At 38.9% G+C, this 27,511-nt stretch overlaps 1 protein-coding gene across 1 annotated transcript in view; it reads right to left on the bottom strand.

Moving 5' to 3' along the window:
• LOC124381467 (phospholipid-transporting ATPase ABCA1) overlaps positions 1–27,511 on the bottom strand; it is a 175,305-nt gene that overhangs the window by 75,405 nt on the left and 72,389 nt on the right. The window contains 6 exon segments of the mRNA XM_046843110.1: positions 1,758–1,889; positions 2,611–2,782; positions 3,007–3,051; positions 3,054–3,122; positions 3,299–3,503; positions 23,664–23,885. Coding sequence (XP_046699066.1) covers positions 1,758–1,889; positions 2,611–2,782; positions 3,007–3,051; positions 3,054–3,122; positions 3,299–3,503; positions 23,664–23,885 — 845 coding nt within the window.

A 27,511-nucleotide genomic window follows, 5' to 3' on the forward strand; every position in this document is an offset into this window, starting at 1 on the left:
TCATATAACATTCAGTGTGCGTTCGGTACAAACAGCAGCGGCCTGGTATGCAATGCGAGCACTGACCGACTGCAATAAATGAGCCATGAATTCAATAAGTATTCATGAATACAATCGTTAAACGACAGTTTCTTCGAATTGCATGTCAAGCGTGTAATCTTAATAAGGGATTCATGACCCACAGCACAAAAGTTTACGAAAGCAGCTTGGACGCTTTGCCAATAGAAACGACGCAAAATTTGTGAGACACTTTCATATCAACTGATTTACTAATTGAAAAGTAGACCTAGTTAAGGGTTGAGGGATTTGTTCAAGGGTCCAACAGTGGTTCTTTTGCAAGATTTAGAACCTACAGACATCTAGGAATTAAAACATAACCTTTCCTTGTAATGGTGGTGGCTCTAGAAAAGTTGGTTGAAGCTGAAGGTAACTATTTTAAATTTATTTTGGACACCAGACAGGATTAGACTGCTTAAGAAAACAAACAAGCTGGTGTTCAATGTGTTGATGGTGTTCAAAGCTGGTGTTCAACATTACCTTGCTAACTAAAAAGCCACCAGTTACACGAACTAGATGTTTTGTAAAGATAAAAGAGTTTGGGGTAGCATATATTTTAATATAGGAATTTATATTTTAAATAGGAACAGTAGGAATTCAACAAAACTTGTTCGAAGATAAACAAATTTCATGAACAAATGAGTTGGATTGTGTTTTATGTTGTAGAAAAAAAAGAAAAAAAGAAAAAGAAACAAAGAAAAAATAATAAGAAAAAAAACCAATGTCCAAAACAGGCCCTGTGTTTCCTCATATACAGGCAGTGGCTGTATAGTATATAGACACTTTCAGTTGATTTGCCCAGAGTACGAAAATAACCAAATGAAGAAAAGAATTTAATAATAATTTGTAAACTGTGTTTAAAATATAAATAACAAAATATATCTATATAAGCTTATTAACATCTGATCTCCTTTTTTTTTGCATCCCATTTTTAATGTAGTCCCCATTTTCTGTTCTAATAATAATCTTTTCTTCTAGGAAAATTTATATTTATTCTCAAGGTGTTCAATATGGTTGAGTTCTATTGTCACGCTGAAATGGGTTTGGGTCTACTAGTTCAAATGAAGCAAAAATATCATGCTACAGCTTAAAAAAATATCTCTATATTTGTGTGCCTCCTACTTTGTGGTAATAGTTTAGGGAAGAACCACATTCCAAAAAGGTCAGGTTTCCTATAATTTTGTCCATTTAGTGTATATCCAGGATTTATCCTGATGTTTTTGGAGATCTTGGACTTGCACATGAATAGAACAACATTCCAACGTTTCCAAAACTGTGTACAGTATAGACCCATGTACTTGTGGATAATCTCAACTGGATACTGGGGGTTTGTATTTAATAAATTGAAATCATAAAGACCTGTCCTATGCTCATCCCAGGACCCTTTTTTCACCTATCTGCTCATATTGAACATGACTTTAATCACCCTGAACTGTGTGACTTTACTTTTTATACATACTATACTCTGAGACTGGTTCTGATTCTTTTTCCTGAAGTAGTTTTTATCTTGTCACTGTCACCTCTGGTTTGCTCATTAAGGATCCTTTATACAAATTTCACCAATGCTGCTTTATGACAATATCTATTTGCTATCTGTCACTTGGCTGCAGCTCCACACAGAAATGGTGGACGTTCTTGAAGTGCAAATAAACCTGCGTGACCTTTTATTATCATCAGAGTGTCTGACCTCTGTCACATACTCATTAAATAAGACGTTGTGTTGTGGGCACATGCCCAGAGTCTTGCGAATGCGGTCCATGTCCTTGCGAATGTCAAAGCCGTTAATGTAAGCCGTGCCAGAGGTCGGGGCGAACAAGCCGGTCAAAATGGACCTAAGAACAGCAGAGTAAACACATTAAATCCAGAACAAGATTAAACAATTACATGGTAATTCTATATGTGGTGTGTAAGTGGTCAGTATATCGAGTCTGAACTTGGCTTTCGATATAATGGACAGACATTATGGTAGGGGGTTAACATTGGTGGGTTTAGTCAACAAGTCTGGGCAGTGGATATAACCCATAAAAACGCAGATAGTAAAGAAAATATGCGAAATATACTAAATATCCTGAAGATTTTAAAGTTGAGCGTATTGTGTAAGAATGAAGTGTTGAGATGAGTGCAAGACTGCTTTTTAAATCTCATCACTGTTCAAATTCTGACATAATTCGACAGCTCTTTTTGTTTGCACACAGCATCAATATTTGCAAATGAATTAATCATTTGTTCGTTTATTCATTTATTCCCGGGAACCGCATTATCCAGAGATTTATCCCAGATCTAAGCAAATTAGTCATTTAAAAGTATAAAAAGCACAGCAAAAATAAGGCTGCTATTAAATATAAACACAATGAATGAATAAATGAAAGCAACAAATAAATTATACCAGCCATGGTCAACAAGCATCCAACACTCCTCTGGTAATCAGGGTCCCTGCTCTTTTTACCCATGAGCTTCACACATTATTGTTGGTTGTTTTGACTCCAGGTCATGTTAGACATAAATATGTGGTCTTATATAGATCTCTGCCTGTGTGTATGTTCTGTGACTCACATAGTGGTGGTTTTTCCTGCACCATTGTGTCCTAAGAATGATGTGATCTGGTCCTGGTAGAAGTCCAGACTGAGTTTGTCTACAGCAAGTTTCTTTCCAGTCGAATACACCTTCACAAGGTTTCTTATAGACACTCCCGGCTTTAGGTTAGTGGGAGGATTTTCCAGGTACCCTGCAACACACACACACATACTCAGTATTCATTCACATTTATGAGAACCACTTTATCTTATTTAGAGGATCTGAAGTCTATCTTTGGGACAATCCTTTCTGGAAGGGACACCCATCCCTACTCCCACACTCTATTATAGAATCAACAATTCACTTATGAACTCAACCTCGACATGACATTGAAAAGATAGATACAGCCTGTGAGTATAAAGTGAATAAGTGTACCATTCTGCTGCTCTAGTGCATCAAGAGGATCCAAGTCTGTGTCACACCAGCTGGTGTCCCACACCAGTATGAAGAGGTTAATGGGAAATACCATGGTCTAGGAATTCCATACTGCCCTGGGTTTCAGAAAAAGGGAAAGTATAGGGTAGTCCAGAATAGTCTAGTCCAGTACAGTACAGTGTCCTCACAGTGAAAGTATAGGTAGTAAAGGGATGTTTTTTCTTTCACTGCATGTACTATTCTGCATATTACTACATTTGTGAGAAAAAAAATCTTGAAAAGGCATGTTTACCTGGGAAGACGTTCTCGATGTACCAGGTGAGTATCCAATAGAACAGAGCGTCAATCAGCATCATGATGATAGAGACAATGAAGCTGTAGGGGTCATCATCCTGAGAGCTGACCATGATGTTTTTCCACTGAATGCCAATACCTTGCTCCTCATATCGGGCAAAATTCTCACAGCCATAACCAAATGCCACACATGATAGGAGGCTCTGCGTATACACACACACACACACACACACACACACACACACACACACACACACACACACACACACACACAAATATATATATTTGTAGCTATAATAAACTCAGTAGCCTATATATATATATATATATATATATATATATATATATATATATATATATATATATATATATATATATACATATACAAAATGTATTTTCCGGACTATAAGCCGCTACTTTTTTAAACAACCACTACTTTCTTAAACAACGAAGCGGCCAGAGGTGGCAAAAGTACACACATCCTTTACTTAAGTAGAAGTACAGATACTCATGTTTTAAAATACTCGGGTAAAAGTTGAAGTACTGATGAAACTTTTTTACTTAAGTGAAAGTAAATATGTTTTGGCTCTGACATGTACTTAAGTAAAAAGTAGTTATTACTGCTACCTTTTTTAGCTGTTAACTGGACCTCACCTCATAGATAGATAGATAGATAGATAGATAGATAGATAGATAGATAGATAGATAGATAGATAGATAGATAGATAGATAGATAGATAGATAGATAGATAGATAGATGTGATACATTTACATTTACATTTGCGGCATTTAGCTAGATAGATGTGATAGCCTAGTGGGTTAATGTCAGTATCCCCACAAGGGTGAGTTTGAGAGTTTGATTCCTGGTCGTGTTGGTAAATAAAATTTCTGGACCTTGTCCCTTCTGGAAACATTTCAATTCTGTCCTTTCTGTGTTGGATTTATTTCTTGATTTCCTGGTCTTTAATGAAAGATAACTCTGAACATGTTGTGCCTGAACATGGTCCTTAATATAGTCCACGCTGGTGATAAGGTTTCAAAGCCAGTCCTACATGCCTTCATTCTTACTGCGCTGGCATGAAACAAAGTATGAACCCTCCAAAAAGCACAAATGCTTTTCAGCAGTGGTGTAAAGCTTGTGCCTCATCTAAACATGCTTCCATGCCTGATCTCGTCCATGGTTCAGTGGGTTACAGCTGGTGCCTCTCTGATGGTGAGAATCAGGGTTTGAATCCTGTTTTCTGCCTGCTAGTTGCGATGTAGGTTATGTTCCTGCTTCCTAAATCTTTCTTTAGCTTTATATGCTTGTGTTGATGGTTTAAAGGTAGATAGACCTGCTCTAAACAACCTTCTAGCCTGTCTTCCCTGATGGTTCAGTGGGTTAAATCAGGTTTCTTGCTTTTGGTAGGGTTCAGGGTTCGAATCCTGCTTTCTGTCTGCCAGTAACGATCAAGATTCACTTCCTACATCTTTCTTTAGCAATATATTTTTGTTTTTAATGGGTTGACAAAAAAGAAAGACCTGCTCTAAATAAGCTTCCGAGCCTGTCCTCACCAATGGTTCAATGGGTTAAGGTTGGTATCTCGTTGGTGGTGGGGAGCTTGGTTTGAATCCTGCTTTCTTCCTGTTATTTACAATGTGGGTTCAACTTGTGCTACTTACATCTGTATTTGCTTCCCACATCTTTCTTTACCGTTAAATTCTTGTGTTGATGGTTTGAAAAGAATTATAGACCTGCTCTAATCAAGCTTCCCATCCTGTTTTTTTCTGATGGCTTAGTGGGTAAAGCCTGGTACTTTGCTAATGTTGGTGGTCAGGGTTCAAACCTGGCTTTCTGTCTGCTAGTCATGAGGTAGGTTAAATTCCTGATTCCTACATCTTCATATTCTTGTTTTGATGGGTTAAAAAGAAAGATAGACCTGCTCTAAACAAGCTTCCCAGCTTGTCCTTCCTGATGGTTCAGCGGGTTAATGCTGGTACCTTGCTAATAGTGTGAATCAGTGTTCGAATCCTGCGTTGTCCCTGCTAGTCACGTTATGGTTTTGCTTCCTTTGTCTGTCTTTAGCATTATATTCTTGTGTTGATGGTTTGAAAGAAAAGATAGACCTGCTCTAAACAAGTGTCGCAGCCGGTCCTTCCCGATGGCTCAGTGGGTTAAGACTGGTATTTCGCTGTTGGTGGGGTTCAGGGTTCGAATCCTGCTTTCTATGTTTCTGTCTGGTCTGAATTTCTTGCTTTGAAGCATGAAACAAATGATAAACCCCCAAAAAAAAGAAGGTGTGTTGTGGGACTTGATGGCTTTGTGATAAAAGCCTTGCCTCTGAGCTCAGAGGTTGCTGGTTCAAATCTGGCTTGTCCCCATACTGGGTAAGCTGTGTGGAAAGGAGTGTCTGGTGAGCAATGAGGTAGTTGGCTGTGAAAACCTGCTGCTTTACAGCCTCAGAAAAAGGTGGGTGATAGGTTTTTGGCAGAATTTTTCCCTATATATGCAAAACTAAGTCGATACTTTTTTGAACGTTTTTGTTTCATAACCCCCTGTCTTCAGGTTCTCAGATGCCCGGATATTGCCCCCCTACTTCAGGATACGCCCTTCGAAACCACATCCAACCTTCCACGCAGCCATTTCTGACACCATCCTTATTACAGCCACCGGAACCTTCCACACTTTTAACTTTGAGTCCTGGCCGGGGTTTGAACCGGCAACCTCTCAACCCAGAGGTAAAGCTCTTCCAATTGAGCCACAGGATCTCCTGCAAGAACCTAATTTTTATTACCTTTTTTGGTTCTTTTTAAAAACTTTTAAAACAATTTAAAGGAAAGCTAAGGGGTAGGAATCGAACCGGGTGAGTCAGATAGCAGCAACCACTTCACTGACCATTACACCAACACAGGAGAGGCAAACAAGCCTTTGCTTATTGGACTTTTGTCTTTTCTATAGTTAGGAGACCAGTGTTTTCCCTTAGATCATGATGGTAGAGGGTCAAAACTTCTACTTCCTGTACATTCTCTCAGTAACTCGAAGTCTATGAGATGTGACTCAGGTACAAGAATGATATTTTTCATGATATTTCATTGTTCTGTTTTTAAAAACTTCTTATAATGTTCAATATGAAACTAGAGGTAAGAATTAAACCAGGGAAGTCTTTCATCATAGATCACTAATGGCATTACTTCAAAACTCAAAACTTTGTTAGACATGTAATTAAGCAGGAAAGACAGAGACAAAGACAAAGAGACACAGACACAGCTTTAGAAAGAGTGAGAAAAAAATAGAGACAGCAAGAGGGAGACATATACAGTGAGACAGATACATTTACTAAAAGAGACACAGAGACAATTAGATAGAGAAAATAGAGAGACAAAGATAGCGAGATATAGCCACTTCCTGTTGGAAGTGTTTATCCTGAGTGACTCTTAATGATCTAATTTACTAAATGAGCAGTAGTGAGTTAAGGGCTTGCTCAGCTGCCCAAAACTGGCAGCTTGGAGGTGTTAAACATGTATCATATGTACAGCATGTGATATATATGTAAGCATATGTACAGTGATTAAATATAAAGGCTATATCAGTGCAGAGATGTGTGGACATCATTTAGAGCTATGTTTTCACACGGACAGTTAATGAGGTGATACCGGAGAAAATGCACCTCTTCAAGTCAAGTCAGGAAGCTTTTATATATATAAAATTATAGACAATTTACAGATTTAAATAATGTATTGTTTTTATCTGTACGATCAATAAAGACAGTAATTTAAGTTTGTGTCGCCATTATGAGGCAAAAACCCACAAAACGCCACCCAGAGGGTCAATTGTGAGAATCATGGTGGATTTTGGTGTTTGATTTGAGACTCAGAAATAAAACAAAAGTTTACTGATTAAAAATATTTTTATCTGGAGTTAATTTATTTATTTTATATCTAAGTAAAGAAAGAAAAAAAAAATTCATTTAAAATAATTTTAATTCTGACAGCCAAATATATATATATATATATATATATATATATATATATATATATATATATATATATATATATATATATATATATATATATATATAACCCAGCCATTAGGGAGGCACAAGCCAGTGCATTCTTAGTGCCGGTCCCAAGCCCGGGTAAATGGGGAGGGTTGCGTTAGGAAGGGCATCCAGCGTAAAACATGTGCCAAATCAAATATGCGGATCACAAATGAGAATTTCATACCGGATCGGTCGAGGCCCGGGTTAACAACGACCGCCACAGGTATCGTTAGCCGACAGGGTACCGGTGGAAATTGGGCTACTGTTGGCCGAAGGAGGAGAAGGAGAGGAGGAAGACGTCTACAGAGACGGCAGGGAAAGGAGCAGTGTAGGAGAGTGGAGGTTAGGGTTGGTACTTTAAATGTCGGTACTATGACGGGGAAAGGGAGAGAGATAGCTGATATGATGGAGAGGAGAAAGGTAGATATGCTGTGTGTTCAGGAGACCAAGTGGAAAGGAGTAAGGCCAGGAACATTGGAGGTGGATTTAAACTGTTTTATCATGGTGTGGATGGAAGAGAAATGGTGTAGGGGTGATTCTGAAGGAAGAGTACAGTAAGAGTGTAGTGGAGGTGAAGAGAGTTTCTGATAGGGTAATGATCGTGAAGGTGGAAGTCGAAGGATGATGATAAATGTCATCAGTGCCTATGCTCCACAAGTTGGCTGTGAGATGGAGGAGAAGGAAAGATTCTGGAGTGAATTAGATGAAGTGGTAGATGGTGTACCTAGGAAAGAACGGTTGGTGATTGGGGCAGATTTTAATGGGCATGTAGGTGAAGGGAACAGAGGTGACGAGGAGGTGATGGGTAGGTATGGTTTTAAGGAGAGGAATGTGGAAGGGCAGATGGTGGTAGATTTTGCTAAAAGGATGGAAATGGCAGTGGTGAACACTTATTTTAAGAAGAAGGAGGATCATAGGGTGACGTATAAAAGTGGAGGAAGGTGCACACAGGTGGACTATGTGCTATGCAGGAGATGTAACCTGAAGGAGATTGGAGACTGTAAGGTGTTGGCAGGGGACAGTGTAGCTAGACAGCATTGGATGGTGGTCTGTAGGATGGTTTTGGAGGTGAAGAAGAAGAGGAGGAGAGTGAGGACTGAAAGATGAATAAGATGGTGGAAACTGAAGGAGGAAGAGTGTAGTGTGAGGTTCAGGGAAGAGGTCAGAGAGGCTCAGTGGTGTTAAGGAGGTGTTGGATGATTGGGCAACTACTGCAGGCGTGATGAGGGAGGCAGCTAGAAAAGTACTTGGTGTGACATCTGGAAATAGAAAGGAAGACAAGGAGACGTGGTGGTGGAATGAGGAAGTGCAGGAGAGCATAAGGAGAAAGAGGTTGGCAAAACAGAAGTGGGATAGACAGAGTGATGAGAAAAGTAGGCAGGAGTACAAGGAGATGCGGCAGCAGGTTAAGAGGATGTGGCGAAAGCCAAGGAAAAGGCATATGAGGAGCTGTATGAAAGGTTGGACACTAAGGAAGGAGAAAAGGATTTATACAGATTGGCCAGGCAGAGGGACCGAGCTGGAAAGGATGTACTGCAAGTTAGAGCAGTAAAGGATGGAGAGGAAATGTGTTGACTAGTGAGGAGAGTGTGTTGAGAAGGTGGAGGGAGTATTTTGAGCAGCTGATGAATGAGGAAAATCAGAGAGAGAGAAGGTTGGATGATGTGGAGTTGGTGAAGCAGGATGTAGATAGGATTAGTAAGGAGGAAGTGTGAGCAGCGATTAAGAGGATGAAGAGTGGAAAGTCGGTTGGACCAGATGACATACCGGTAGAAGCGTGGAGATGTTTAGGAGAGATGGCAGTGGAGTTTTGACCAGATTGTTTAACAGGATTTTGGAAGGTGAGAAGATGCCTGAGGAATGGAGAAGGAGTGTGCTGGTACCGATCTTTAAGCATAAAGGAGATGTGCAGACCTGCAGTAACTACAGGGGAATTAAGTTGATCAGTCACACCATGAAGTTATGGGACAGAGTAGTGGAAGCCAGGTTGAGAGAAGAGGTGACCATCTGTGAGCAACAGTATGGTTTCATGCCGAGGAAGAGCACCACAGATGCCTTATTTGCTTTGAGAATGTTGATGGAGAAGTATAGAGAAGGACAGAAGGAATTGCATTGTGTATTTGTGGATTTAGAGAAAGCCTACGACAGGGTGCCAAGAGAGGAGTTGTGGTATTGTATGAGGAAGTCAGGTGTGTCAGAGAAGTATGTGAGGGTGGTGCAGGACATGTATGAGGACAGTGTGACAGCAGTGAAGTGTGCAGTAGGTACGACAGACTGGTTTAGGGTGAAGGTTGGACTGCATCAAGGATCGGCCCTGAGCCCTTTTCTGTTTGCAGTGGTGATGGACAGGTTGACGGACGAGGTCAGACAGGAGTCTCCTGGACTATGATGTTTGCGGATGATATTGTGATTTGTTGTGAGAGTAGGGAGCAGGTTGAGAAGAGCCTGGAGAGGTGGAGATATGCGCTGGAGAGAAGGGGAATGAAACTCAGTAGGAGTAAGACAGAATACATGTGTGTGAATGAGCGGGAGGGCAGTGGAGTAGTGCGGTTGCAGGGAGAAGAGCTTCAGAAGGTGGAGGAATTCAGGTACCTGGGGTCAACAGTGCAAAGTAATGGAGAGTGTGTTAGAGAAGTGAATAAAAGAGTGCAGGCAGGGTGGAGTGGGTGGAGAAGAGTGACAGGAGTGATTTGTGATAGTAGGGTATCTGCAAAAATGAAAGGGAAAGTTTATAGGACTGTGGTGAGACCTGCGATGTTGTATGGATTAGAGACAGTGGCATTGAATAAAAGACAGGAAATGGAGCTGGAGGTAGCAGAGCTGAAGATGTTGAGGTTTTCGTTGGGAGTGACAAGGATGGATAAGATTAGAAATGAGTTTATTAGAGGGACAGCGCATGTAGGATGTTTTGGTGATAAGGTGAGGGAGGCGAGATTGAGATGGTTTGGACATGTGCAGAGGAGGGACATGAATTATATTGGTAGAAGAATGCTGAGGATGGAGCCACCAGGTAGGAGGAAAAGAGGAAGGCCAAGAAGGAGGTTCATGGATGTGGTGAGGAAGACATGCAGGTAGTTGGTGTAAAAGAGGCAGATGTAGAGGACAGGGTGGTATGGAGACGGATGATCCGCTGTGGCGACTAATGGGAGCAGCCGAAAGAAGAAGAAGAAGATATATATATATATATATATATATATATATATATATATATATATATATATATATATATCTTCTTCTTCTTCTTTTCGGCAGCTCAGAACACAGGTGAAGTGTGTTTTTTCATGCCCAGTTGTTTTCAGCATGACGAATGATTAGCTTTTCCTGTTGAAAGTCCGAGTGAGCGGCAGGTCAAACGTCAGAGGAACATCATCCATATTTCTGATGTGGTGTAATATAAAACAATATAAAGAGTTTCATTGGTTCACCGTAAACCCGTTCGGCAGTTTCATTGGTCTAATGTTATGGGGCTCAGTTTTTTGGCTTGAAGCTTGTGAAACCGGGAAAAACCCAGGAAAAATCCATAAATTAGCCGCTTCCAGAGGTGGGAAGTACTTAAGTAGATTTTTCAATATCAGTACTTTACTCACTATTTATTTTTCAGACTTTTACTTTTACTCATTACATTTTACACAAATATCTGTACTTTTTACTTCTTACATTTTTAAAACAGACTCGTTACTTTAGTTTTAATCCATTGATTTGGTGAAAAAATGTTTTTTTATTGTTTTTTCACGGTTTCCTGTCATTGCACGTTCAATCCACTGGTGTATAAAGTACGGACTCTCACTCACCACAGAAGGCAGTAAGGCGTTTGGGGTTAATGTGGATGAGACAGAGAGTCAGTGATTTAACATGACTGAGAACAGACACATTCTGATCATCATCATCTTTCTCTGCTTGTGTTCTATATGTGGATCTTCAGCCTGGACACATTCATTATATATATATATATATATATATATATATATATATATATATATATATATATATATATATATATATATAAATACAAAACTAATTAAAAATGTTGTTACCTAATGAATGTGTCCAGGCTGAAGATCCACATATAGAACACAAGCAGAGAAAGATGATGATGATCAGGAATGTGTCTGTTCTCAGTCATGTTAAATCACTGACTCTCTGTCTCATCCACATTAACCCCAAACTTTACTGCCTTCTGTAGTGAGTGAGAGTCCGTACTTTATACACCAGTGGATTGAACGCCCAATGACAGGAAATCGGTTGTTCGGCTAAAATCGCACGCAGTGAAAATAAAAAATATTTCACCAAATCAATGGATTAAAACTAAAGTAACGAGTCTGTTTTAAAATGTAAGAAGTAAAAGTACAGATATTTGTGTAAAATGTAATGAGTAAAAGTAAAAGTTGTCTGAAAAATAAATAGTGGAGTAAAGTACTGATACTGAAAAAATCTACTTAAGTACTTCCCACCTCTGGAAGCGGCTAATTTATGGATTTTTCCTGGGTTTTTCCCGGTTTCACAAGCTTCAAGCCAAAAAACTGAGCTCCATACCATTAGACCAATGAAATTGCCGAACGGGTTTAAGGTGAACCAATGAATGGTGCTTATACACACACACATATATATATATATATATATATATATATATATATATATATATATATATATATATATATATATATATATATATATATATATATATATATAGGCTACTGAGTTAGAGAATCTCCAAAACTGCAGCTCTTGTAGGGTATTCTCTGGTCTGCAGTAGTCAGTATCTATCAAAAGTGGTACATGGAAGGAGTAGTTGTAAACCTATGACAGGGACATGGGTGGCCAAGGCACATTGATGCATGTGAAGACCTGCTCTAAACAACCTTATGGCCTGTCTTCCCTGATGGTTCAGTTGGTTAAATCAGGTTTCTTGCTTTTGGTGGGGTTCAGGGTTCGAATCCTGCTTTCTGTCTGCCAGTCACGATCAGGATTCACTTTCTACATCTTTCTTTAGCAATATATTTTTGTTTTTAATGGGTTGACAAGAAAGATAGACCTGCTCTAAATAAGCTCTCTAGCCTGTCCTCTCCAATGGTTCAATGGGTTAAGGTTGGTATCTCACTGGTGGTGGGGATCATGGTTCAAATCCTGCTTTCTTCCTGTTATTTACAATGTGGGTTCAACTTGTGTTACTTACGTCTGTATTCACTTCCCACATCTTTCTTTACCGTTAAATTCTTGTGTTGATGGTTTGAAAAGAATTATAGACCTGCTCTAATCAAGCTTCCCGTCCTGTTTTTTTCTGATGGCTTAGTGGGTTAAGCATGGTACTTTGCTAATGTTGGTGGTCAGGGTTCAAACCTGGCTTTCTGTCTGCTAGTCATGAGGTAGGTTAAATTCCTGATTCCTACATCTTCATATTCTTGTTTTGATGGGTTAAAAAGAAAGATAGACCTGCTCTAAACAAGCTTCCCAGCTTGTCCTTCCTGATGGTTCAGTGGGTTAATGCTGGTACCTTGCTAATGGTGTGAATCAGGGTTCGAATCCTGCGTTGTCCCTGCTAGTCACGTTATGGGTTTGCTTCCTTTGTCTGTCTTTAGCATTATATTCTTGTGTTGATGGTTTGAAAGAAAAGATAGACCTGCTCTAAACAATTATCACAGCCGGTCCTTCCCAATGGCTCAGTGGGTTAAGACTGGTATTTTGCTGTTGGTGGGGTTCAGGGTTCGAATCCTGCTTTCTGTGTTTCTGTCTGGTCAAAATTTCTTGCTTTGAAGCATGAAACAAATGATAAACCCCCAAAAAAAAGAAGGTGTGTTGTGGGACTTGATGGCTTTGTGATAAAAGCCTTGCCTCTGAGCTCAGAGGTTGCTGGTTCAAATCTGGCTTGTCCCCACACTGGGTAAGCTGTGTGGAAAGGAGTGTCTGGTGAGCAATGAGGTAGTTGGCTGTGAAAACCTGCTGCTTCACAGCCTCAGAAAAAGTGTGGTTGATAGGTTTTTTTTTTTTTTTTTTTTTGGTCAGAATTTTTCCCTATATATGCAAAACTAAGTCGATACTTTTTTGAAGATTTTTGCTTCATAACCCCCTGTTTTCAGCTTCTCAGATGCCGGGGGGCAGATGCCCGGATATTGCCCCCCTGCTTCAGGATACGCCCTCCGAAACCACATCCAACCTTCCACGTAGCCATTTCTGACACCTTCCTTACTACGGCCACCGGAACCTTCCGCACCTTTAATTTTGAATCCTGGCCGGGGTTTGAACCGGCAACCTCTCAACCCAGAGGTAGAGCTCTTCCAAATGAGCCACAGGATCTCCTGCAAGAACCTAATTTTTATTACCTTTTTTGGTTCTTTTAAAAACTTTTTAAACAATTTAAAGGAAAGCTAAGAATCGAACCAGGTGAGTCAGATAGCAGCAAACACTTCACTGACCATTACACCAACACAGGAGAGGCAAACAAGACTTTGCTTATTGGACTTTTGTCTTTTCTATAGTTAGGAGACCAGTGTTTTCTCTTAGATCATGATTTTAGAGGGTCAAAACTTCTCCTTCCTGCTCATTCTCAGTAACTCGAAGTCTATGAGATGTGGCTCAGGTACAAGAACCACATCTCCAACACCTGCACCACTGATATACCATGATTTGCCAGCAACCAATTTTAATGATCTTTCATTGTTCTGTTTTTAAAAACTGCTTATAATGTTCAATATGAAACTAGAGGTAAGAATCGAACCAGGAAGTCTTTCATCATAGATCACTAATGGCATTATTTCAAAACTCAAAACTTTGTTAGACATGTAAATAAGCAGGAAAGGCAGAGACAAAGACAAAGAGACACAGACACAGCTTTAGAAAGAGTGAGGAACAAATAGAGAGACAGCAAGAGAGAGACATATACAGTGAGACAGATACATTTACTAAAAGAGACACAGAGACAATTAGATAGAGAAAATAGAGAGACAAAGATAGCGAGATATAGCCACTTCCTGTTGGAAGTGTTTATCCCGAGCGACTCTTAATGATCTAATTTACTAAATGAGCAGTAGTGAGTTAAGGGCTTGCTCAGGTGCCCAAAACTGGCAGCTTGAAGGTGTTAAACATGTATCATATGTACAGCATGTGATATATATGTAAGCATATGTACAGTGATTAAATATAAAGGCTATATCAGTGCAGAGACGTGTGGACATCATTTAGAGCCTTTGCTATGTTTCCACACGGACAGTTAATGAGGTGATACCGGAGAAAATGCACCTCTTTAAGTCAAGTCAGGAAGCTTTTATATATATAAAATTATAGACATTTTACAGATTTAAATGATGTATTGTTTTTATCTGTACGACCAATAAAGACAGTAATTTAAGTTTGTGTCACCATTATGAGGCAAAAACCCACAAAACGCCACCCAGAGGGTAAATTGTGAGAATCATGGTGGATTTTGGTGTTTGATTTGAGACTCAGAAATAAAACAAAAGTTTACTGATTAAAAATATTTTTATCTGGAGTTAATTTATTTATTTTATATCTAAGGAAAGAAAGAAAAAAAAATTTCGTTTAAAATAATTTAAATTTTGACAGCCAAATATATATATATATATATATAATGAATGTGTCCAGGCTGAAGATCCACATATAGAACACAAGCAGAGAAAAGATGATGATGATCAGGAATGTGTCTGTTCTCAGTCATGTTAAATCACTGACTCCCTCTGTCTCATCCACATTAACTCCAAACGTCTTACTGCCTTCTGTGGTGAGTGAGAGTCCGTACTTTATACACCAGTGGATTGAACGCGCAATGACAGGAAACCGCTTTTGTTGGCTAAAATCGGCACGCAGTGAAAATAAAAAAACATTTTTTCACCAAATCAATGGATTAAAACTAAAGTAACGAGTCTGTTTTAAAAATGTAAGAAGTAAAAAGTACAGATATTTGTGTAAAAATGTAATGAGTAAAAGTAAAAAGTCTGAAAAATAAATAGTGGAGTAAAGTACTGATATTGAAAAAATCTACTTAAGTACTTCCCACCTCTGGAAGCGGCTAATTTATGGATTTTTCCTGGGTTTTTCCCAGTTTCACAAGCTTCAAGCCAAAAAACTGAGCCCCATAACATTAGACCAATGAAACTGCCGAACGGGTTTAAGGTGAACCAATGAAACTCTTTATATTGTTTTATATTATACCACATCAGAAATATGGATGATGTTCCTCTGACGTTTGACCTGCCGCTCACTCGGACTTTCAACAGGAAAAGCTAATCATTCGTCATGCTGAAAACAACTGGGCATGAAAAAACACACTTCACCTGTGTTCTGAGCTGCATGGCATCGGGAGAAAAGCTTCACCAATGGTGATTTTTAAACACACAACGATGCCAAAAGATAAACTCCCGAGAGAAATTGTTGTGAAAGGAAGGAGGAAGACAGTGAACAATGACTTTCTTGGTAGGCTACTGTTTAGATACAAGCCGTGTAACAGACACTGTCTTTCGTTAAAGCCTGTGTAAAGTTCATTAGTTTCAATGTAGACGCCTGCGGCTTATAGACATATATATATATATATATATATTGGACACTGAGTTAGAGAATCTCCAATACTGCAGCTCTTGTAGGGTATTCTCTGGTCTGCAGTGGTCAGTATCTATCAAAGGTGGTACATGGAATAAGTTGTTGTAAACCTATGACAGGGACATGGGCGGCAAAGGCACATTGATGCACGTGAAGAGCAAAGCTAAATTTGCTGTTGAAGGTTATGCCGGTACTGATTGAAAGGTCACAGGGTGTTTTGCCAGCAAAACGGGGACCAACATAATATTAGACAGGTGGTCATCATGTTATGCCTGATCTGTGTACATAAATTAATGTAAATATTGCATATATACACTATATGGAAGCACACAATTGTATAGAATGTCTTTGTTTATTGTGAAATTACAATTTCTCTTCACTAGAACTATTGAATCTAAGCCTGTTCAAGCATGATTACACTCCTGTGTGCAAACTGAGTACCATGAGGACAAGGTTTGATGAGAAGTGAAAGAACTTTAGTGTCCTGCACCGAGCTCTGACCTCAACCCTTATTGTACTGGATAAATTGGAACTGCACCCAGGGCCTCCCCTGACATCAATGTCTGACCTCACTAATGCTCTTATGGCTGAATGGGCAAATCCCCACAGCCACACTGTAAAATCCAGTGGACTAGATTCTCTAAAGTGTTAAGATTCTTACAGCCAAAGAAAGACTTAATCCAGAATAGAATGTTTAAGAACATATGGGTGTCTTTCAGAGCCATTCATTTTAAACACATTTGTTACAACTCATTTTGTATTATGGGGATGCAAACTTGCTGTTGATTAGTTTCACTTCAGTTCTATTTTATTTGTCAAGCACTTTTAGCAATTGGCAACTTAAATATGTTGATGTTTATTGTTAAATAATAAACACATATACTCTATATGGACAAAATGACTGGAACACCTGACTTTTGCAGCCATGTGTGGTTGTTACCACAATTGTATAAAATGGCTTTGGACAAGGTAGTATTTTTCCCTTCACTTGAACTAGGAGACCCAAATCTGTTCCAGCATGACAGTAGTCCTAGCACAAAGCAAGCACCGTGAAGATATGGTGTACAATGGTTGGACTGGAAGATCTTGACTGGCCTGCTAAACAGCTCTGGCCTCAATCCCTTTCGAACACCTTTGGAATGTACTGGAACTATGACTGCACCATAGACCCCCTCATCAGTACCTGACTTTAGTAACGACCTTTTGGCTGACTGAGCACAAATCTTCACAAGCACACTCCAAAATCTAGTGGAACATCTTCCCAAAAGACTGGAGGTTATTGTAACAAAATAAATGTGAAATGGGGTGTTGAAAAGCACATTTTATGGTCAGGTGTCCACAAACTTTTGTCCATACAGTGTATGTTTATTGGCCAAAAACAACATATAAATGAAAATGGTCAGCCAATGTTTTCTAAATATGAACTGTTCAGTTTTTGGTGAGTGAGTGTCCACTAATTCCTGTTTTAGACTAAAAGGATTGAAAGTCAATGTGGTCAAAGGGGTACAGTATATATTGTGTCATGCTTTTCTGCTCATTAGAGTTGTTAAGAATTGTTTTTTGAGTCACCATAGATTTCTAGATTTCAACCTTTCTCTCTCAAGTGTATAAAGTTTTAGTAAATCATCTATAAGAGGACAAGTTTCAATTGCAAAATACACTCCATAGTTTTCACACCAAGACAATCAGACAATCATAAAACATTACTGTCCTTATATCTCCCATAATTTCAAATTCATCCCATTAAACCACCACCTATTCATATTGCTGCCAGGTGCATGTTATCTTGGTGTGCATGACTATAAGGACAAAGATATTACACATAAAGTACATACAAGCTGATACGAAAAAATAAATGAAAACAGCTTCCAAAAGCTGGCCAACTGAACACACCTTTCCAGAAGATGATTACAGCAAGTTAAAGCAAATAATTCTTAGGCATGTTTGCTTGTGCGTGCACACACAAAGACACACAGACACACAGAGAAACACACATGCAGGTGTGTAATTGTGTTTAGCATGCCAGCGGTGCGCTGAGCCCTCTCTGACTTTCCCCAAGGAGATGTAGTCCCTTGACTGTCATTAATATAAATGTAAATTATTCTCCTTATCCAAATGCAGTTTTGTGAATACCATATCAAAACAATGGCCCCGCTGACGCTTGCCCTTAACAAGAGTGCATCCTTTCTCCAGATATAAAGCACTCTCAGAAACACACAAAAAGGAAGGATGATTTCAGATGTAATGTTGCCTGGGAAGCAAGGTGATTGTAAGCAACTAATTGTTCAGCACTATTTATTTTTACAGCAGTATTCAGCATTCACCTTACACACTTTCACCTTCAAAAAAGTTCCATTCCTGCCAGTTTTGGAATATGTCCTGGAAATCTTCTTTTCAAAGCGTGTCAAGCACCGTCTGCGATTCGCATTGGATCTCCTCAGTGATGTAAAAACGGTGACCTTTGAGCTAGATTTTCATCTTCGGGAAAAGAGCAAAGTGCGCAGGAGTCAAATCTGTCGAGTAGGGTAGGTGCGGAAGTGAGACCATGTTGCATTTGGTAAGACATTCTTGTGTAAGGAGATTTTGGTGACAGAGTGCACACATGGTCAGAATAGCAGACGGTAATGGATGTGGTCAAAATAGCACCGGTTGCACAGCTCCTGATGTACACAGGACAAATGTCTTTTGACTATGTCTCCTTGTGGTGCTTCTTGTGACTGTGTGTGCAGACATCTGTTGGTGTTTTACAAAACTAGCCTTATAAAACCACCTTGTATGTATAGATACAAACTGCAAACTTTGTGGGCTTTCTTGTGAGCCAGTTTCAGAAGAGGCTTTCTTCTGAGTTGACGGCAATGCACACCGACTTGTTGCAGTGTGTGGTGTATGGTCCGAGCACTGACAAGTGGACCTTCCGCTTCTGAAACCTCTAAAGCAATGCTGGCAGCACTCATGCGTCTTTTGTTTTAAAGCCAGCTTCTGCACCTGACGCATGGAACAAGAACTTCTTTGATCGACCCTTGTGAGGCCTGTTTTGAGTGGAACCCTTCTTGGAGAATCTCTGTATGACCCTGGTCACTGTACTGTAACTCAGTTTCAGGGTGTTACCAATCTTCTTATAGCGTAGGCTATCTTTGTGGAGAGCTACAATTCTAATTCTTCAGAGAGTTCTTGTGCCATGTTTAACATCCAGTGGTCAGTATGAAAGAATTGTACTTAAAGCAACCAAATTATAACTGCTCTAATAAAAGATAGACTAATTTGTATGGTTTTGTCAAGCAGACAACTTCGCATGGTTAAGTGACGTACAGCTGTTATCACCTGGGGTGTATTCACTTTTGTTGGCAGCTTTTGTGACAATAATGGCTGTATGTTGAGTTATTTTAATAGGAAAGTAAATCTATACTTGCTGCACATTAACTATTCTAAAATATATCCAAGTTTAATTTCTACAGTATTGTCCCTTGAGAAGATTATACAAAAATGGTTGTACAAAAAAAACACCCTAGACCTCCTCACCCTACACCAGAACATGACTTTATTAACACCCTTGTGGCTGAATGAACATTAACTCCATAAGCAAACTTGTGAAGATCTTCCCAGAAAAGTAAAATAATTTATAATAGCAAATAGGCACTTTAAGTGGAATGAGATATTTAAAAAAGGATTCTTATTGTTAGGTGTCCCCAAATGTTGATCTATTTAAATTTAAAGATTTCAACATGTATGGCTTAAACTTGATCTCTACTATTATTCCCATGTGAACACTAGAAAGATTGAGAAAAAACAAAAAACACCCTGAGGCAATAACACCAGCAATAACAGCATGGTATATGGATTCTGTTTTTGACAGTTCCTTAACCTCAACTATATCACTTCATAATGTGCGAATTTCCCAAAATATTAATAAACTAATAGCCTAATTAAAACCACTGTGATTCTGATCAGGCTGTTACTAAGGATGGAAGAATCAGGATTAAAAATGCATTCTGCACATTAATATGAACACAAGTTAACTTTCTTCGTCCTGCATACAGTACATCTTACAGCTGAACTCATGCACACAATGAAAAAGCACTTTTAGCTTTTATCCCGTACACCTTGTATTCATATCTGTATTTGTATCTCTGTAAGCATTACTGAATAACATATTTGTGTTTGAGTTCATCCCAACTCTCAGCAGGTTCATGAACTACCTTGAAAGGTATTTTTTCCCTCACAAAAATCATCCCTTCATACTGAGTGCCTCTTCCCCTTTCTGCCCAAGTCCTCCTAACTAAGATATTAAACAATCTCCACTAAGACTTATTAATGCTAAAAACAACAACCACTCATTTTGTGTTATTTTTAACACAATCAATGTGCTAATATACTTAACACAGGACGTGTCATTGTTTTTTTTGTTTTTTTTTTTCGATAAAATAATGTGTTAAATATGTGTTAAAATCTGCACATAGTTTAACAACGAATTCTGTTTAAAAGATTTAAAAGATTACTAGAATACTAGGAAACGAAACCTAATTTAGCTCACAGATTGTAGAACTACTGTTTCTGTCAACAGTTTGGTTTGCTCTATATTCTCTTCAGTTCAATTCACAATGGACCTTGTCACAAAGCAGCATTTTATATGTACAAGCAGCATTGTTTAAATATTTACAAAATATATATATATATATATTTTTAGCTTTTTTATCTCTGGATAAGTAAAAAAAATAATATCCATTATATGGCAGGTCAAAACCAAAATCTGTTCATCACGTTTCCAGATCAAGCTAAAAAATGTTCCAGAATTCCATAAGAAAAGAACACTGGCAAGTTCAGTCTTTCCTAAAGGCTGCTGTTTCTGCTGTTGTCATGACTTTTTAATTAGTCTGAAGGCTACACGAAAGTTAATAAAATTCAAACACCATAATGGATAAACCGGTTAGCATTAGGATGCAATAATTGTCTAGAATCAGATATGAGAACACACACTAAATGAGTAAGCGTTTGTTATAAGTTTGATGATTTTTCCCATGAAGAAGCCCAGTATTCATTCATGCTAGGCATCAAAAGGTAACAAGGCACATGTGACGGCCATTTTGTGTGCATGCACAGTGCACGCAGTTTAAAACCATGTCTAATCCAACTTTGGTGTGGGTTGCTTATATATATATATATTGTTGCTATTTACTGTTTTAAGAACCTTCAATCTTCTGGGAAGATGTTCCACTACATTCTGGAGTGTGCTTTTGGATATTTGTGCTCATTCAGCCTGGTGCTGATGTAGGGTGAGGAGGTCTGGGGTGCAGTCAGTGTTTCAATTAATCCAAAAAATGTACAGTGGTGTTAAGATTGGAGTTCAATAGCAGGCTACTCAAGATCTTGCACTATACCCCACATAAAATATATCTTCATGGAGCTCACTTTGCACAGGAGCATTGGCATGCTGAAACAAGTTTGGGCCTCCTAGTTGAAGTAAAAAAAAAACAACTAATTTACAACATCTAAAGACATCCATTGTGTGTCTCCAATTTTATGGTAACGTAAATGGTTTATGGTTCAGTTTGGGGAAAATGAAAAAAAATAAATTTACTGTATAAAAACTCAACATCACTCATACAATTTAAAGTTTAAATTAAGTTGTACAATATATAGTAGTAAATCTTCTAGAATGTAATCATAAACCAACTCTGAAGTTCTCTGTATTTTCATGAAAACCAAATTTCCTGTCTAAATTCTCATGCAAATGGTTTACAAACAAAATTCCTTTGTATCCAGCTTGATAAATGAGGCTGATTGTTAAATTTGTCATGTATCTTCTGGTAGTTATTTATAATTCTTTCTGACGCTCATTGTCCTTTTCTTTCTCTTTCTCTCCCTCTCTCACACACACACCGACATAAATAGAGTAATGTGGACAGTGCGTTTTTCTCTTATTCACAGGCACAATGACTCACTCACTGACGCTTCCTGTCAAAAGAAAGGAGTTGTCATTAACACATAGAGCTAGAGGCGGAGTCACGTAATTGTCCTTCTCAATTACACACACACACATATAGAGGCACAGGCAAACATGCACATAGAGACTGAGCTAGTGAAAGACCAGACCAGATCTCTGACCAGTGAAAGCAAGGTATATAGCATAGAATTAACACACAATCACACACACATTCACACACATACCCTGCAGCCAGGCTAAAATTCACACACCATCGTTAGACAACACAGCGATAAATCTGTGCAGCCATAACGAGGACGATGTGTCAGTCTTAATCTGACACAATAAGAATCTCCCGACTTCACTGAACCCACACTAACACACACACATACGCATGCATCCACACACACACCATGTTGTCTGTGTCTGCAGGCATACAGTGATGAAGATTAAAACGCTATCTCTCGCTCTTTTTCTCCTCCCTCTATCTAAAGGACACTCCACAGGATGAATAAGCAGGACGTGAGCTAAAGGTCACTTAGATGAGGCGAATCGAGAGCGAAGCCACTATGCACCATTTATTATTGCTCTCCACCTCAAAGGCCAAAGCACCCGCCTATTACTCTTGATTTGCCACAATAGCCGCTAGGCTGACCATGCGTGGAAAACATACCACGTCTCACACACGCTGATGTGTTTCAGCCACGTTTTCATCACACAAGACAAAAGCTCTCGGCTCTGCCTTCTCATGCTCGTTCGGAACGTGACAATTCTCCCCATATGAATGTGTCCAGCATCAAATTTCATCTCTTGAGCATTCTTTTGTATTCTTCATACATCAATTCATGTTGCCTCGAAATGTCACATTGTTCGCGTTTCAAGTCATTTAGTATTAAATGTTCCATCTAAGCTAGACTCTGTGTGAAGAAAGAAAAATACAAAAGATTTAACATGTTGTTTGGAATTTCTATTTTCATTTTAAAGTATCTTTTAATTCAATTTGTCCCATTCAGAATGCATTCCTGTTTCATGACTGAATGGGGACTTCTGGGACAAATTCAGGAGGATCTATAGAGCTTCAAAAAGAACCAGACCACAAAAAAGGCATTGAAGATGAATAATTAAAGGAATTGTACTCATTCAATTACATAAATAACCTAAAAAAAAATCCATTCAGTAGAAATCCAACAGTATAGTCCACCTAAAATCGTGTAAAATATATACAGCTACCACTATTCTTAATAAAAATCAATTAATAAATACATAAATAAAGAAATTTTAAAGGAGTCCAATTTTACAATGCAAAGATGAGAAATACATTTTGAAAAAAGATTGTTGGTTATTAGACCTGCTTGTTGACAGATTTGTTCCAGTAACTTCAATCCTGTGCCATTTTGTATCTACGTGTTTAAAGGTACTTTAATTTCGATTACACACTGGTAACTTGCATTATTTAAATGGAATGGCTAGAAATTTGACTTAAGCATGTGCATAACCCAAGTCTGAATACATGTAACTTTCTCTCATGAATACTAATGTAACTGTTAGACATAATTCAAGGCCCTTGATGACTTAATGTGAAAATATCTTTCTTTGACTTTGACACTATATATTTCAAGGATATGCAAACTTTTGCACAACAACCACCTCGTATGATCAAGCTAGCTAATTTTTGTTTCGTTTACCTTCTTTATGTGCTTATTATCTAAAGAGGTTTGGGTATCTTATTTCAGTTAAATTTTATATTTCAGCTAGCTATTAATAGGATTTCTTCATAGGATAGCTATTAATAGGATTTCTCATATTATCATTAGAATTTTCCCCATAGCAACAACAGCAGTGGTGGTGGTAGGATTAACGGACATGCTAACACTTACCGTGGCGAGCTTGGTTCGGAAGGTCATGGTGTCTCTCCAGGCGTAACAGAGCACATGGGGCAGGTAGAGGAGGAAGTAGATAAGTCCACCACAGGCGGCCGCCAGATTTGCTCTTGAGAAAAAGACGCTGATGAAGAAGCACTGCATGACTGTGGCTATGCAGAACACCAGCAGGAAGACGAAGATCACAGATGGGTCACTATAACTGAGGATCTTGCCGTACTATAGACACAAAGACAGATAGAGAAATACAAAAACGACAGTGTGCACTATATACATTTACACATACGCGTTAATGCAGGCCTGCGAACTTTACGAGACGAGCTCTATTAGAATAATTTATGCTGGAGAGGTTGCGTTGTTGCTAATGAAAGTGTGTGCTTGTTGAGCCCACATCAGCCGACACAGACGATAAGGCTTTCTCAGCATGTCACAATTAGAAAAAGAGTCACAACGACATGCCACCGGGGACTCAGAAGCACAACGTACAAAAGCAACTGATTGCTAATGCGTGGGGTGCTGGAAAAAAAAAGCATCATGGCGATGAGAACGGGAGGGAAAAGGGTGAAGGGGGTTTTGATTAAAAAGACTCATTTGAGATGATTAGACAAGACCTTGGCATTGTGGCTATGGAAGGGAGGGTGTGAACAGCTTGAGAGAGTGTGTCTGAAGCTGAGAATTATCAGCGGGTCATGGAGCCGCGGCTCGCGTATGCTCGCACCTGCTGCTTCGGATGATTAACCTCCACATTACAGAGCCACACAGCCACCTTCCAACACTGGAGCTGTGCTGCAGCGGGGACCTACTGGCAAACTGACCCGAAACACCTGGCCCCTCCGAAGTTCTGCGTGCTTCAAAAGAGCTGCGGCTGAACCGCCTGACCCTGGAACAGGTGTTAGATTTAGCCTGTTGGGAAACCTTAACCCTCAGCATATTGTTTGCAATGCTAATAAGCTGCATTGTTGTGTCTAATAACTATCAAAAAGACCCAACTGCCTTACTTTTCAATGTCTGTAATTTTCTTAGGGCCCTGTTAGTCATTATTTGCATCGCAGAACTCCAGGGTTGTCAAAATGGCTGCTGTTAAATCACTGCAAATTAATGCTAATCACCTTGAGGATGGCTGTGAGAAAGAGTGCGCTGATGCAAAGAGGGATGAAGCTGCTGATGCTCCAGCTTAGCCAGTAGATGCTGCTCTTCAGGCCCATCATTCGAATCGTCTCCTTTAGACGTGCCTCTTTTTCCTGCACCACCCCCTTTACTATGAGTGCTACCGAGTAGATCCATGCTAATGTCATGTACATGGGCAGCGACCGTGATAATGAGCGTAGGAACCTACACAAACACACACACATCCATCCATACAAACCCATACACACACGTATAAATCTTACCATACACAAAAACTATTGGAGTACATTCATGCTATATACTATAATATATTGAAAGTAACATAAATACTGGCATACATCCTGACACACCCAGACAATGTTTTAAGAGTCTTTTGAGTGACTCCACTGTATTATGTATTGGGGCAACAAAGACAAAAATACACAGAAATCCTCACAAACTACCTTGACAAACTTAACTGAAGACAATGAAGTAGACCCACTCAGCGAAAGAAATCCTTGAAAATACACAAATGCCATGATGAATGCAGATTTCCAACTAGTGCTAACACTTGCTCATTAAGTTTCATCCAGTGCTAATGCTAATTCCCTGCTAGCATTAATGTGTTATGTCTGTGGGGGTTTACATTTTATGTAAAGAACTATTTTTAGCTTGACAAAAACATTTTGACCTTTTAAATCATTAGTCATGCAGCTCAACTTTTTTTCTCCATGGTCCGATTCAGGTTTAAGATCAGGTTCAATCCAACAAGATTTGGAACATATGGAACAATGAACAAGCATACAACAGTAGTAGAAAAGGTACTATCCACATATTTACTATCCACATGTGCCCAAACTTAAAAAACACAGACAAATAAAGTTCAAGTACAGTTCAAGCACTGTAGCATCAGAGTCCCTATTAGATTTGCTATTAACAGAGGATTTGTTTTCTGTTAATAAGCACACCACCACTAATATTTGCAAAAAAACCCACAAAAAACACATAGAATGGTATGAAGAAATAAGGCTAACTATGCAAAGACTGCTGACTTGAAGTCAAAATGAGAAAAAAGACAGAACCTTACAGACAAAAGACAACCGTACATTTTTTTTTTTTACCATATTCAGAAAAAAATCCTTACAAATGACATGAGATCTCATAATGAAATGCTCTTCCATAATAGTTTCAAAGTCAATTTCTTTAACCTTGCCATCTAATATCGCCAGTGGTGCAAGAGATTGAGATTTAAATGACAAAAAAGTGAATTGCAGTCTCAGAGCTGCGTTGCTGAAAGCTGTACCACCCATGGAGGTCATTCTGAAAGTAAAGACCTTGAGGAGTGTCCTCTCAGTAGGGCACATAAAAGGTTTTTCTTGGTGAAGCCCGGTAGTGTGAGGCATCACTTTGAAGGCAAGACCGAGGATCTCTTTTATTGTTCACTTAAAACAGCTGCATGTTGATTGAACATGCATGCAAACTCAAGCAACACCTAGGAGCACCTTGAAAATCCTGTAGAGCTGCTCATTCATGCAAATGTACAACTAATCATGTGGCAGCAGAGTGATGTGTAAAATCATGCAGGTATAATACAGGTCAAGGGCTTGAACTGAAGACTTGCTGTTCTTGGATGACATTAATGGATCTCAGGGTGGTCTTTCAAGCCATGGTGGAGATCCAAGAAGCAAGGACGATGTAGATGCAAGTGCAGATTACCTATAATGATAAAATATAACTAATGCCAGGCTCACACTGTGTAAATTTTAATAGTTCTTTGCGATTGCTGCTTGTCAGAATGTACCACTATGATCCCCATGTCACACTGTAGGATTTCAATTGTCATAATTTCAGACTGTACACAATATAAAACTGACACACACAAGAAAAGGACTCGTTGGAAATTGAATGTCATGAATGGGTGACAAGTTCAGACCCACATTCTTTAGCTAAAGGTAGCTAGTAGCAAACAAAAACAATTTGTAGCATTTATTTTGTTAAACAGCGTTCCCACGGGTCATGGAATTTCTGGAATATTGTGTAATTTTAAAAGGTCTATTCCAGAAATTGAAAGGCAGGGAATTTTATATTTTGTTTGTTCAAGTCATAGAATATCATGGATTTTTGTTTATTTACTCTTCTGTATTGTAGACGATGTTGGGAAACCCCTAGAGTTTCTTGTCAATATCAGATTAAGTTTCATTTGAATTTGGGCTACAATGTAAAGGGCTCAGTCAGAGATCATGATAACAACACAAGCCTTCAAGCCAGTGATGTCAAGTGAAACCAAGACTGGAGTGTCTCAGCGAGTTTTCAACTATTTTTGGCCAAAGACATGCTCAAGCATTTGAACGAGTCTTCTATATTCAGTGAAATTTCTGAACAATTTTTCAGTTTCAAAACAAGCAACAAAAGGATTATCAGTTGCACACTCAGAATCAAACAGATTAAACATGAACAGTTTTGTCTTATGTTCTTTTGGTATCAATAACAACTCAACAAAGGTCCTCCGCATGGGCTCAGTTCAGAAAAATTGGCCAAGAATGGAAAAGCCTGTTAGAAGTGGGATTCAAGCCCACAACTACAGATAAGACTGTGACCTGAACTCAACACCTTAGACCACACGCCTAACCTGACAGCAAGACCGCCAGGCCTCTCTTCTTGTTGACCATCTCCAGGCCATTTGGTGAACACGGAAAAATCGTATACATATTTCCGTTTCTACTTCGTTAGTTTCAATT

This window comes from Silurus meridionalis, chromosome 28 (genome assembly GCF_014805685.1).
Source record: "Silurus meridionalis isolate SWU-2019-XX chromosome 28, ASM1480568v1, whole genome shotgun sequence".
Classification (NCBI taxonomy): Eukaryota; Metazoa; Chordata; class Actinopteri; order Siluriformes; family Siluridae; genus Silurus; species Silurus meridionalis.